General features: G+C 39.6%; 1 protein-coding gene across 12 annotated transcripts in view; it reads right to left on the reverse strand.

The window, feature by feature from the left end:
- Nucleotides 1–1,295: 1,295 nt before the first annotated feature.
- The window catches only part of TRAF3 (TNF receptor associated factor 3), a 79,128-nt gene continuing 66,496 nt past the window's right edge, over nucleotides 1,296–13,927 (reverse strand). For all 12 annotated transcript variants that reach the window (XM_039381095.1, XM_039381093.1, XM_039381096.1 and 9 more), the window contains 2 exons: nucleotides 10,391–10,565; nucleotides 1,296–9,117 (listed from right to left, as the gene is read on the reverse strand). In XM_039381095.1, the coding sequence (XP_039237029.1) occupies nucleotides 8,546–9,117; nucleotides 10,391–10,565 (747 nt within the window). In that variant the 3' untranslated portion in view covers nucleotides 1,296–8,545. The remainder of the gene's footprint in view (nucleotides 9,118–10,390; nucleotides 10,566–13,927) is intronic.

The following is a 13,927-nucleotide window of genomic DNA, read 5'->3' on the forward strand; positions in this document are numbered from 1 at the left end:
TTCTGCTGCAATGATGTAATGACAAAAACATCACTTCTGAGCAGCATCACACTTCCCAGTTTGGGAGGAGGAGCCCTGGGGATAGCACAGTCTCTTCCCCAAAGTTACTCTTCCCCAAAGAGCACAGTCTCTTCCCCAAAGAGTAACCTGCTTTATTAAGACAACAAGGAAGTTCACGGCCCTTTCATGCTCCACAGCAAGATGTGAAGAGCTTCAAGTGGTGCAGCCTGGAGTGCCAACCGTGGGAGTACAAGTGGAAAGTATGATGAGCAGGGCAGCGGATGCCAGAGCATCCCGAGAGTCATGTAGTGACTGCTCTTAGTAGCAGAAAGGAACATCCACCTCAGCACATCCTGCACGCAATGAGGATGGTGTGCCACCTTCTTCTCTCACCATGCCCACCTTCCTGCATTTGTCTTTTCTCTGGCATCCCCATTTTATCAAGGAAGGGCACTTGTCCAGCACTTCAGACTACCTGCTGCAAACGCCAGTATGGGCTGGCCAGGTCGTACTCACATTCAGGTGCCTGCAGCACAGCAGCAGCTTTTGCCAAGACAGTGCAGTCTTGTCTCTGAGCACAGACAGGACATTCCGGCATTGCTAAACCCAGTATTACCCCTGCAGTGACATAAAAGAAGGGAAATTGAAATTTCACTAAGAAAAGGGTAGGAGGGACCGTAGGGAAGAAGAAACAGAAGGACAGTGTGGTGCTTAGTAGAAGAGACATGCTTCATACACCACCTCTGGGGATCAGAGTTTTTTCATCACTAGGCTGAATCTGAAACATGATGGAAATATTGTTGCTCCACTCATTTCAGAACAGTGTGTTGTTTTTACAGACTGCATCATGTTCTGTGATTTCAAACACACACCTGAAATGCGTTTCTGAGTTGAGAAGAGTCACTAATGACACTGGAGAAGAAAAAATAATAAATCTATATCTTCAGACATTCAAGCCACGCTTCGACTCTCCCACGCCTCTTTGGGAAACCGATGTACCACAAATGCATGAAAAGCCATTTCAATTATTTCTACTCTATTTGCACTCGACACTGATGTTAGGATGAACACCATCACCTATTTTATTCAGGCAGAGACAGCGCCTGGAAAATAGGACTCTGATAGAAGTTATGGCAAGTTACCTGTGCAGAGGACAGGAAATGCCACAGAAAAGGTCTACTGGGTGTGTAAGCACAAAGCACTGAACAGCCAATGCACAGGGGGTTCACAGAGGAGAAAGGATGAGCCTGGGCCACCTGCAAGTCAACAGCAGTCATTCAAATTCAACACACCAGTTTTTTTTAAAAAATATGATTTCCTACTTATTTATTTTTCCTTTAATAACACAGTTTAGCATTTCAGAGTTCGGCATTCTACACTCTTACACACTGTCCTTGTTTATTAGCATTTAAACACAAAAAGACATAGCAAGACCTCCAAACACAAATAAATACAAAAACACAATATACAGTAAACTGAAATACAACATATAATAATGCTATTGGGAAATTAAGACATGTTGCTAATTCCTTTTTTTATTATTATTTTAACAACATGGTTATTGCTGAGCAATAAATTATACATTTTAAAGTTGTTTTTCCCCCTAAAAGAAAAGGACGAGAACCACTGGTTACCAGATCACTTGCACTGTATCCTTACAGCTATTGATAATTAAGACAGGCAGAATATACACAATCAAATGAGGCTGGCCTTCTTTGGTCTTTGTTTTTGATCATAAAACTGAACACAAGTGTACCGTTCACTGAAGAGTATGAGATTAAAGAAATGGATACACAAGTTTCAAACACATTAATTTGTACATTATTCTCAATCATTGATGTCTTTTCCATAGATAGTTCTTACAGAATTTCTTGGAAACAAATTTCAGCTTTAGTTTTCCTGATTATTATGTTGTTCCATGCATCTTAAAGGTTATCCTACTTGTCTAAGAGAAATGGACCTACACTTAGCCCATCATCTCCTAATGGGGTATTTTTCACAGCTCTCTAGTCACCACTAATTCATTGGAGTTTTATACCTTGTAGAAAAAAATCCTGAACGTCCCCATATTTGTTTCTATAAAACTGAAAAAAAAAAAAGTATAAACCAGACAACAGTTTTAAGAAAAACAAAACAGGTGGATTACACGATGCATCAGCAACGATGGAAGCTTGTACCTTCCCATTCCACAAGTACAGATTACACAACTCTCTGCCAGTGATGCAGGTCATAGTTGGAATATGTGTCCTTTCAGGTGCGAGCTATATTCAAATACAAAGCTCGGAACACTACGCAAGAAAATGACCTTTACGAATGATAATGCTGGTTTATCTCAGTAACCCTTAGACAGAGTCAAATTTTATCACTACGCATCACACTGCCAGCAATGGAGCGTGTGAACACCGGCATTCCTAAGAAGTTAAAAAGTCCTTGCAGAACTGGCAACCAAATTAAAAGCTTAGTTCCAAAGGACCAAGAACACAAACACCACATAGAGACAACAAACCCTTCCCCAAATGGGTAGGTTAGTAAGCCACAGAGTTGGGATCCAGATTTGAATTCCACATAAAGTCTGGGATGTTTGGATCCAAGGTTTTGGTTCAGGTGCTTCTCTGTGAAATTCAGAACTCATTTGAACCCTAAGGAACTAATCCTAACTTGGAGGGGAAAAAAATGAAAAAACACAGCCTACATCATCTACACTAACATCATGAAATGGAAGACAGAAGCTGCAGTCTTGACCATAAATTAGAAGAGAAACAGGAATAGTCAGATCCCTTATGTGTTGTATATCTCTACTCTTCTAAATCTTAAGAGGATATCCCTGAATCAACAGTCCCAAGTTTTCCACCACCTTCCTATCTGGTGCTTCTCAGCAAAGGCCTGGATTAAGAGGCAGGAAAGAACAATTAAGCCCTCTAGATTTTGGTTTACAGAAAAAGGGAGAAAGCCCCACAAGAAAGAAATGGTCAGTCACACTGACTGGTAGAACAAAGATGAACCCACTTCACTGTAAAATGGTATTCTCCCTCCTCAGTTAAGAGGAGCATCAAACGAGACTTCTTTTGTTAGGTGATTCTGAACAAACAGAGCAGGACACATTTGCTGCTATTATTCACACTGACATGCTGTGCTGGCCTTCCACTCTGCAGGCTGTCAAAGCACTGCCAAAGAGCAACCCATGTCTGGGCCACCACACATGCACAACCCCAAATCATGACAGCTTGTATGTTTATTCTAGCCCTTACTGTCCTGATGTGGGTCTTCAGTGTATGTCAACTTGTTTTTCGGTTCCTTTAAGGGAGAAATGTATTAAAAAAGTAAACCCTAGTGATTTGGAGATAACACTAGGGACCTGGAAAACCTCTCATTCAGTCCCAGCTCCAGGAGATTCCTTTTGTGACTCTGGACAAGCCACTTCACATCTCATCCTTGATTTCCTTTTTTCCAGAAAAGACAAATAGCACTTGCTATGCACTGTACACAGTATTAAAAACTATTCTCAGACAGATTAAATTGCCAAACCAATCATTTTTATTGCAGCAGCTATGACTTCTCGGTCAACCAGAATATAAAGGTATTGACTGAACGGAATAGGAATTCCAGGAAGAGGTCCAGCTGCTTTTTATCATCTTTTGTTTCTAAATTAGAGGAAAAAATTTGCAATTAAAAAGTTGCCCATCACTATCGTTGTTTAAAATACAGGAATCTCCAAGTTATCGGAGCATGAGGAAGAACATACGTCCTTAATTACATTTCAAGGTCTTCAGAAAGGCTAAACAGTTTTTGCTACATACAGGTCTTCAAACCTGAAAGATAAGAAACCAAAGTTTGCCCTTAGCCAAGATCCTCCCTTAGCAGCAGCAAGTTACATTTGCACCAATTGATCAAGTAAAACTTGGAGGAAAGGGTTTTGTTTCATCACTTCTACATAAAGAAAAGACTTTGCATATACATGTGCATGCATGTCCGTGTGTATATGGATGTACCTACACACATACAAGTAATTTACAGAGCAAAAACTAAGAGATTACGTTATGCAACCCAAGAATTTCCCCCCCTTCACCTATTTGTATATTTGCATAGTTAAATCATATCAAGGCATCAATACTGCAGTCACGTTTTTCACTCTTCTACAGTGCAGGCAACATTTCTGTCACTCCCTACACGCTTCTCTGTCTTGGACCAAACAGCACCAGTGTTTTAAAAACTAAACAAAATATCAACAGAAACCCTGCACTATTGGTGAAATGCCTATCCCAGGTGATGGAACATAGATACAAATAGGTGGTAGCTTTTAAACAACTCCATCTCAACAAGCCATAATTGTGGCCAGCTGAGGAAACAGGAGCGATACAATCACAACCTAAGATGGGTTCAGCACTTAAATTCCAGATAACACAAACCTCTTTTACCTTTGCATTTGAGAAATTCACCAGGCACAGAAACAGGCACATATCTTCATCTTTCCTTTTCCAAGTAGAAAACACCACAGGAAAAGGAAATAAGCTGCATTTCATATTTTTTTGTATTTTTAAGAAAGCTAGCATGTTTTTTCCATCAAAATTATACTACCCACCATTCCCTTTTCCTATTGCACATTCTCTTTGTGAAGAACAACATTTACAGTACATGGCTGAAATCAACATTGCATATTGTAAGTCAGCAGTTGAAGGTGTACCATGTAGACAGTAACTGAAACAAGACCCCAATTAATTAGTTCGGAGAAGTAATGCAGACGTGGTGCTGCATCAAAATCACAGGTTGGTCTTTAAACACCCAAATAGTTTCATCCTGTTTAGAATTCAAGACTTTCTAGGTAACAGATGCACTCACCCTGTGCTGAGAGTGTACAAAAAGGGCAACAAACAGATTGTCACACACTGGAATCTCCCTAGAGAATGTAACTTCGAGCATCATGGTGGAGAAAGAATACCAGCAAGAGACTTCAGCTGTGTGCTGCTAAGAATTACTAAGCAGAGGACAAACGGGTTCCATTGAAGAAACTCTGTTCAAAGTAATGCAAATACTCTGAGACCCCCTTGCAGTAATGGCACACTCCAGGAGTTAGCCAGGATTCAAGAGCATACATGAGGGCAGGTTGTTGCCCCATGAATCACTTTAAACAGACAGTCCCTAGAAAACTTTGGATATCTTAGTCAAAGAACAAAGAGAAAAAGGATAAAAGGGCATTTCAGCAATGAGAGAAACAGTTAAATAATTTAAAGTGTTGACTAAAGCACCAGGTATCTTTTCCTTTCAACTTAGAGAATATACAGTGGCCTTGTTTTCACAAAATGCTACATACTCCTTGCTGGAAAGCAGAGGAAACCGATTTCTATGTACACAGTAAGAACTCTACAGAGATGGCCCACGAGTTCTGCGGAGAAAGGGGTGTTACAGTCAAGGCTTCAGGTATTCCACAGCAGGCGGTGTCTACATTTGTGTAGCAAGATCCCGGATTTCACAGTACGCAGGGTTGGCAAACTGGAAATTCTCTGGCAGCTTCATGTAGTTTTAAAAAATAAGTGCAGTAGGCCTCCATTTTATTAACTGTGATAAAAAGCATATATGCAAAAATATTTTTATATTGATAGCACATTACTGCATTATAAAAGCTGCCCAAGTGAAGCTGAAGATTCTGGCAGCTGGTGCTTTTGGCACTTGGGAGATGTGGAAAGCAGCATAGAGATCTGTGAAATACAACAGTGACTGATGTTTCTGCTACAGTGATCGGCATTAAGATAGTTAGCAGTGTTCATATTTAAACTTCTCTATGAAGTTTCTGAGTCAATATCCCACCAAGACGAGATATTCAGATCTCTTAAAGCTACTAGTTTAGGCTGTGTGCAGACTCAGGAAGACTTCCCTATTGGTTTACACATTCGCATGTTTCAAAGTCCTCTTTCAATCACCAAGGCTGGAAATGCTTTTTTTCCTCCTCTTTTAAAGAGCCTGGATTTAGAAGCGCAATTCTGTCACAGGAGTTGGAAACTGTAGTCACAAATCTGCAGAATATTCTGGGCCCTGCTTATACTAGAAATCTCCTCCAAGTCCCAGATCGAAACAGGATATAAACTGTTTTGAGATGGCCAAACGGTTTCATTTAAGTTTACAAGACATGCATTAGCAATGGGAGGAGAGTCCTTTGGACATTTCCACTTGGGAATCCTGTTTTCAGTAAAATTCTGTGATGCACAAACACAAAAGCTCAGCTGCCTACATTCACAATTATTAAAATGACACAAGTCGAGCGAACCTTCGCCCTAAAGCGTAAGTGATGGGTTTGCTTATGCAGCCTGCATAAAACTGCAAGTGCCATACAATTATATCTAGAGATATAGGTGTGGGTATATCTATAGATATTTATCTCTTGTGCAGAACATCCTCCTTCCTTCCGTGCTAGGAATTAAATGCCAGCACGTGCCTCCATATTTGAGCTTGCACCTGTTGACAGCTACGTACCATAAAGGGAGTACAGTACCCGGACAATGGAAGGCAAGAAAAGGAAGACGAGTTGCTGCTGACAGCCTGGACGGTCAGCAGCAGGCAGTATTCTAGCAGGTGCCTGGAAAACCCATGAAGACCACTTAGCATGCATTGTATATCCATAAATACTTCTTGCAGGCACTGTGTGTGAAGGCACAGCCAAAAAAGACAATGGCAAAGACAAGCTGAAATACAAAGGCATGAATTCAACTGCACCTTGGACAAAAATTGTGACTATGCCTCAAAAAAGCAGAAAACTGATACAACCTGACAGTAGAGGCTGAGATGCAATGTTTTCTTCTAAGCCCACGAAGGCTGAAAACATGGTGGTGCAAGTCCACTCTGCTTAAGCAGTTTGTGGGTTTTAAAGAGCACCACAGTCAGGCTATGTCTCTAGACTCGCTTGTCACAGGCTATTAAACAGAAGCAGATGAACACAGCAGGTTGCAATCAGCATGTTTCAGGGCAAGCAAATGCTTTCCACTACAGTTCAGGCTGTTACAAGAAAGAAGCCCGTGCATTCCCCATTAGGATGCTTGTCTGCTATGAGAAGCTGTCACAAGCATCAATATTCACAGCCCCAGAGTTCTCAGATGGGTTCATTTCCAGTGATGCCACCTTACAACCACAGGCATTAGAGGAAAAATGTCGCCTGCCTTCACAGTGGCCATGGAGACTGTCTAGTCCAAGCTCCATAGGAGCACTGAGCATAACGTTTTGGCACCTGAATAAGATGGATTCCACCATGGCCAAGTCACAGAAGCTCCAGAAGCCAAAGGAACGGGCTTTGGCTTCTGTTCTGTACATTGCAAGGTACCTAAGGGCTCTGAAGACAAGGCTAAACATTATGCCTGAAGTCCAATTAAACTACCATTTCAGATATCAGAATTAATCTGAATAAAAAGCTATGGTTTATAAGCAGCACAGCACATCTAAGGCACATGTATGCATGCAAGCCACCATCACTGTATTAAGACATTGCTGGTTTGTCTTGAAGCAATGGCTGCTAGTACAGAACAAACATAGAGGCTTTTTTCAGCACTAATCCTCCTCCCCAATACTGAAAATACTATATACTGCTGACAGCATAATGTGCAACATATATAGCTTGATTGGAAAGCATGGGGCAGAACTTTAAAAAATGTACAGGATTCCGTTTAGAACTCCAAAGTTCAACAAATGCCCTATTTTAGGGTGAAAACAATTATAAATCTGATAATGATGCACAGCATCCATGAGTGATTTTTCCTTAATTTTGAAATAGTGTCATTAACTACGACATATATTGTAGGTTTACATTTCTAAAGAGAAATAACAGAATTGAATAGTTTTTTTTTCCTATCACAAGTGATAACCAGTGTTTGATATCTTCTATTTTTCTTCCAAGAAATATCAGTCTATCAACAGTTTTAAAATAAAATGTTTTCTGTAACAATAGAACTTTAAATAAAAATATGATTTTGATTCAGATACTTTTGAGAAGACATGGATACTTTTCCAAGATCTTCTGACAAAGTAATTATTAAAACAGAGACCAGATGAGGCCTTAAAAAGACAATATACTATATTTCAGACAAGATTGCACCTCAGTTTTTCAAAGAATATCATAATTGCAACATTACTTCATCATTTCTTCTTTTAACATGCTGACAATTTCCAGCTAGCCCACGTGTGAAGGTTTTTTTGTATTCTAGCTTAAAAGAAATAAAAGTCAGTAACTGATTCAGCACATACTGTATATGTCTTTTCACCTCCAATTGACTAGATCATTAATAAGTTAAAAAAAATCCTCTCTGACCATAATCATTATCCTCATGAGGGATAAGTGATTCTTCAGAGCTCAAGTGTTGCTAGTTCTATTAAAAAATATACCATGGTATGATTTCTTAATGTGTTGCTACTTTCGCAATTGGACCCTATGCAGTTATGCCTTCAAACTCTTCCGTCTGTTCCACAAGGTGGTTCTGTGAGCTTTAGGACCTCTGATTGAAGACAAACTGATACAAAACCCCCAAACGGAGTTGCCTTCTGTTTAATCTGCCTCCCCCATTGTATGTCAGGGGTCTGGTAGATCCGATGTATCCACTATGACTTTAATAAAAATAGTATCATCTTTAATATACGTTCCATTCTCTAGAACAGTTTGAGCCACAAAGACTGGGCAGCCAGATGCAATGTTCATTTCTCCAGTTGGCTTCTTGAAACTGCTGCTGTTTGGATCTGGCTTGAAAGCATCTCCTAAGTGGCGCCGAGACGGTCCCTGATCCATTAGCATGAGAGTCACTTTCTGTTTGAACGGCCAAGGAAGCAAAGCATCGTATTCACCACGCATTATGACAAAGAACAGAGACAAGTGCGTCCCCTTTCCCATGCCATCTCCGTTAAGGTAAACTCTGGCACACATCTTGTAGCCAAAGTATCCAGTATAAAAGGGTTGGCTGTACAAGGACAGAGTCTTCCCCATGACTGCCTCTTGCTTCCGACGTTTATAATCTCGGATTTTCCAAATCAGCACTCCGTTGTAACTCGCAGTTTCTAGAACTTGGAATCGGAGGTCCATGTCAGCCAGCCGGATATCATGAACACTCAGCATCTGATCGTGTCTGCTCAGCTGTGTCTCTAGCAGGCCTGTTAGAAAGCAGAAGGGATGGGGGTGAGAAAACCGCTGTTTTCTAAAGACTGTAAAAATCAAACTGCCAGCGCTGCTATTGTATATGAAAACATATATGCTATTGTATATGAAAACACTTTCCTCCTCAAGAACCAAACTGCACTTGGCCACTGATGAAGCCGTCTCCACAGGCAATAGTTTGCTGGCTGGCATCTAGGTTAACTGGGATTTTTACAAATGTGGGTGTTAATAATAATAATAATAATGCAGAAGTCAAATATTCAAATCACTTAAATTTTTTCTGGTCACTAAACAATATAACTATTGAGGCTTCCATTTTTTGAGAGGAGACTTGGTAGCATTATCTGCATATTGCTATTTGGCAGTCAAGACCTTGAAAGCAGTCACACAGCCTACATAATCCCTCTGAAATTCAGAAGCACTGCTGATCACTCAAAACATGCTTTTCAGGCACTACTTGTCTCAGAAGTGCAGTGCCGTTACCATGCCTAAAGTTCATCATAAAAGAACAAAAAATTCAAACTTAGCTCTGTATTATATGGCAATTTATTTAGTTTGGAGGGAGGGCTGTTTTCTGTGTCCTCTTTCCCCTACATGAAAATGTTAGTCTTTGCAAAATTGGCAAAATTGGCCAACATACAATACTGAGAAGCAGATAAATTCGTAAGGCAAGTTTATGTAGATCAACTTAATATGTAGATCAACTTAAATTTTAAGGTCTTTGTCACAATCATTTAAATACTTACATATGATCTACACTATCTTGCCAAACTCTAGTTTTTACTTTATTCAGCAAGCACATCAATAACCTTATTCTTAAGCAGATCTCACTGTTTTCCTAGGACCAAATACCCCTCTGTAGCAGCTGTTAGGATGAGTGGTTTCAGATGGATAACCATACTGTTGATCCATTCACGGGGGAGAAGAGTAGCAAGAGATGTCAATATACCAAGACTATATTTAAAAAAGCTGCTGAGAGCTATCAGCTGTCAAAGATCGATTGAGAAACTGTTTATAATGAACTAACAATGTAATCAAGAGAACGGTCAATAAAACAAAATAAAAGACAAGAATCAAGCCTAAGAAACAGCATGGAAGCAATGCCACACTAACAACAAAGGAAATACACAGTCTCCTACTCAAAAAATCAGAAGAATCAGTATTATTGATGTTTCCATATAAAAGCCACAATGGGAGTGCCATTCAAAGGACACCATTTTTCTCTCAACAGCACTGCTGAGTACTTCAGTCCATTGTGCTTGCACTCACTTGTATTCCGAGCTCCTTGCCCTGCAGTTTTATCAACGCTTTCCAGCTCAGTCACTCTGTTCTGGAGGGATTCCACACTGCTCTTCATGCTGTCGGCCTCCTCCCAGTTCTGTCGGAAGGGACGGATTTCTTTGTCCAGTTCTTTGAGTTTCTCTGCTTGGCTGTCGATCACTCGCTTTATAAAGTAATAGTGTATGAGTTAAAATAATGCAAAGACATTAATTTATTCACATTAAAAAAAGATTATACGTTGATAACAAGATTCAATCCAAATATAAGCAAGTTTTGCTTAAGTGAAATATTTTAGTAACACAAACCTTGAAAATTTAAAGGAATAGCCCATGTATTTATAAAACACTTAAAAAATACTTAGTGCTGCACAGGTATAAATATTAGAGCACTATTAGAATTAACAACAGATTTATTTTAAAAAAGGGAAAGGTTAGTGTGCTCTTGTCTAAGGTAGGGGTTTTTGGGTTTTTTTAAACCTTTCAATGTAAGAACAATATTCTGAATGTCTCTATATTGGTATTATGGGCCGATACTTGTGGGGTTTCATGTGAGAGTATTTAAGCAACAAAGTATGGGCACAACATACCCTGGTGTGAATCAAATGGCTGCTCATGTGCACACATTTATCATTGTGAGTGAGCAAAATAACTTACCCCTCCAGGAAAGCATCATTACTCTTGCACACATGGAGCATGAGTACATACATGTGCAAGCTCCAAGCTCACATAAATCAGTCATCAAACCCTAAGTTATTATGTGCCCATAACAATAGCAGAAGCCCTCGAGAGTTTAAACACAACTTATACCACTTCTGCCCCCTAAAAGCACTTTCAAAATTCCCACCCTTACTTCCTAAATTGAATAAGCCATGCATCCTGAAGGTGCTTGCTGGTTGAGTATTTTTAAGAAAACAAAGGGAAAAAAACCAGTTGGTTTTGGAAAGGCATGAAATATAATACTCAAGAAAAAAATATACAGAAAGGTCGGTATTCTCTGAAAGAGGGCTATTGCAAGCACCTTAGTATATTACAAATATAAAGAACATATTTCCCAGTCTACCTCAAATCTGATGCAAGAAATACATAGCACTTCACGTTATCACAGCTAATTTGGACTAGCAGGAATTTTAGCCAGAACCTCATAATCACTTGTGAAGTTCAAATGATAAGACAAATATTTGAGACAAGAAACTACTTTTGCTACCACCTACAGTTAAATTCCAAATCTAACTTTATAGTTTTTCATCATATAGTGTCACTATGTGTTAAAATGATTTTTCACTTCTTAAAAAAAATTAAGGGGCCGTTGAGTACAAAACAAGAAAATGAAGTTATTTTGCATTTGCCTTCTGGTTAGCCAAGTGGATTCAATGTTCCCCACTGATGGGGAAAACCCTTCTGCCTCATGCCACCTTCATTTCCCCTTTTAGCCATTTGCTTTTAATCATGTGGTTTCAGTCACACTGAAAGTCCAGAACGATTAATTGAAGGCTGTCAATTTGATGAGGCAGCTAGCAAAACCAGGTTCTAGGAGTCTTATTTTGTAGTGTCTCAAAACTACTGAGTCATCTAGCAAATTTCAACATTAACTATTTATTTCTATTGTAGGTGTTTTAAAACAAGTTATATATCTCACTTACAGATTTACAACTTTTTGAAGGAAAGCTGTGTACTGAACCATAAATGCAGGGGTATGGGCCCAGCAAATAGATGAAGCAGCTTGCCTGGACATACTAATCACCACCTACCAACACAGGCACACCCTCTCACTCAGGCTGATGATAATCAGACAATAAAACAGGGAAGGGCTATTAGCTATATATATAAAAGGAAACACATGTTGTAAGAGCAGAGCCAAAAGATTTGGCCCTTAGTTCACAGTTATCATTCAAAAGTAAACTCAAAATATGCCCAAGGCTGATCTTTCCCCTTTACTCACACCGAATATGATCTCCCCAAGGCAAGAACAATAACACGGCTGTGGGTTTGTACAGTGCCTCACACAGAGGTGTTCTGATTTCCAGCTGTGCACTACCACAGCATCAAACAAAATGAATAAACACACTTTTACAGGAACTGGCAAAGTGCTAAACATGCAGAAGAATTGTAAGCTATCCTTCTTTTGGGAGAAGTTTACTAAAAGTTGTTATTAGGGACCAACTTCTCTCCATTCACCTGTGTGCAACGTTCTACCTTTGTACATGCACAAGCAATTCTGGTTTAGCTGCTTCTGCTTCACTCTGGCAGATGTGTAATATTTTATCTCCTGTACCTTGAATGAGAATTCAAGAGATACAATATAATCAGATATAAGACTTCTACTTTATTTTTAAAAAGCAGTGGCATCTCTACCTTTTTACCCTACAGGGAGTCAACCTCCCTCATACTGGGAGATACTGATGTACTAAATCTGAATTTAATGCAGCAGTGGAGATTTTCACTCTAATTATTCCATTAGAAAGCACACAGATGTCTCACACTGTACTCATAAATTTTCAAGTAGATATCAATTTTCTGCATGCATTTTTTATTCTAGCAACTGACCTCTCCAGATCATCAATCCCAAGTTATATGCCTGGCAAACCATCAAGGGCTCCTCTTGATGTTGATTTTCATCTAGGTTTTGTTTGGTATTTCTGATTAACAACTTCCAGAATTTTAGCACTATTATTACTAAAAAAATTTAGAAAATGTCATGAGGAACTAAAGAGTTATATTTGCAGTTCTCTCCCTCCTAATGGACCTTTCCATTGCAATTGATAGAGCAAAACTGTAAAGCTAAAAAACAGACTAGAAAAGGTGCTACTTGACTTAGAAAACAAATCATATGTCCTTCTCCTTTGATGGAACATATTACTGATCAACTCATTTCATGTTCATAAGGTCACTGTTTCTGTTGTCTTTCAGTATCTCATGTCCACACTCAGCTTAAGACTTGGCTTACTAATATGCTTCCATACACTCATAAGAAAGACTCAGTATTGCATGTGAAATTTCCCTTTCACACGACAGAAGTCATAAAAGTATCACATACCCTTGGTAAAAACACTTTCCCCTAGAGATCAGCATATAGAAAATTAATCTGAAAACAAAACATCAAGGCTGAGGTTCCTGCCAGTGACCAGACACCCTTGATGCATTAACACTGGTTTTGTCAGATGCCTCCCAGTGCAGATGGTGCCAGCTGTGCTCAGTGACACCGCTGCTCCCCAGCTAAAAAAGGCTACATGACACCTAATACTGAAACTGTACTAGAAATTCCTAGCATGCATAGGTCTTGGGGGACTAAGCAAATATGCCTTGCCCAGACCTGAACTGGTTAGTTCAGTATCTGTGGCTCCTGTGTAACCATGGCTGCTCAATGCAACCCAGGAAAAGAATGGCTCACAACAGGTAATTAATTCCCTCCACTCCTGGTAGGCAACGGAAGGAGGCTAATTGTTGTTGTACAGGGAGAAACAAAATCGGGGTGTGTTTCCAGGATACCCTTAAAAAACCTGACTGAACTGGGAAATTCCACTAAGTG

The sequence above is a fragment of the Pipra filicauda genome, unplaced genomic scaffold, assembly GCF_003945595.2.
Source record: "Pipra filicauda isolate LSUMZ 115617 unplaced genomic scaffold, ASM394559v2 scaffold212_size3012638_pilon, whole genome shotgun sequence".
Taxonomy (NCBI): Eukaryota; Metazoa; Chordata; class Aves; order Passeriformes; family Pipridae; genus Pipra; species Pipra filicauda.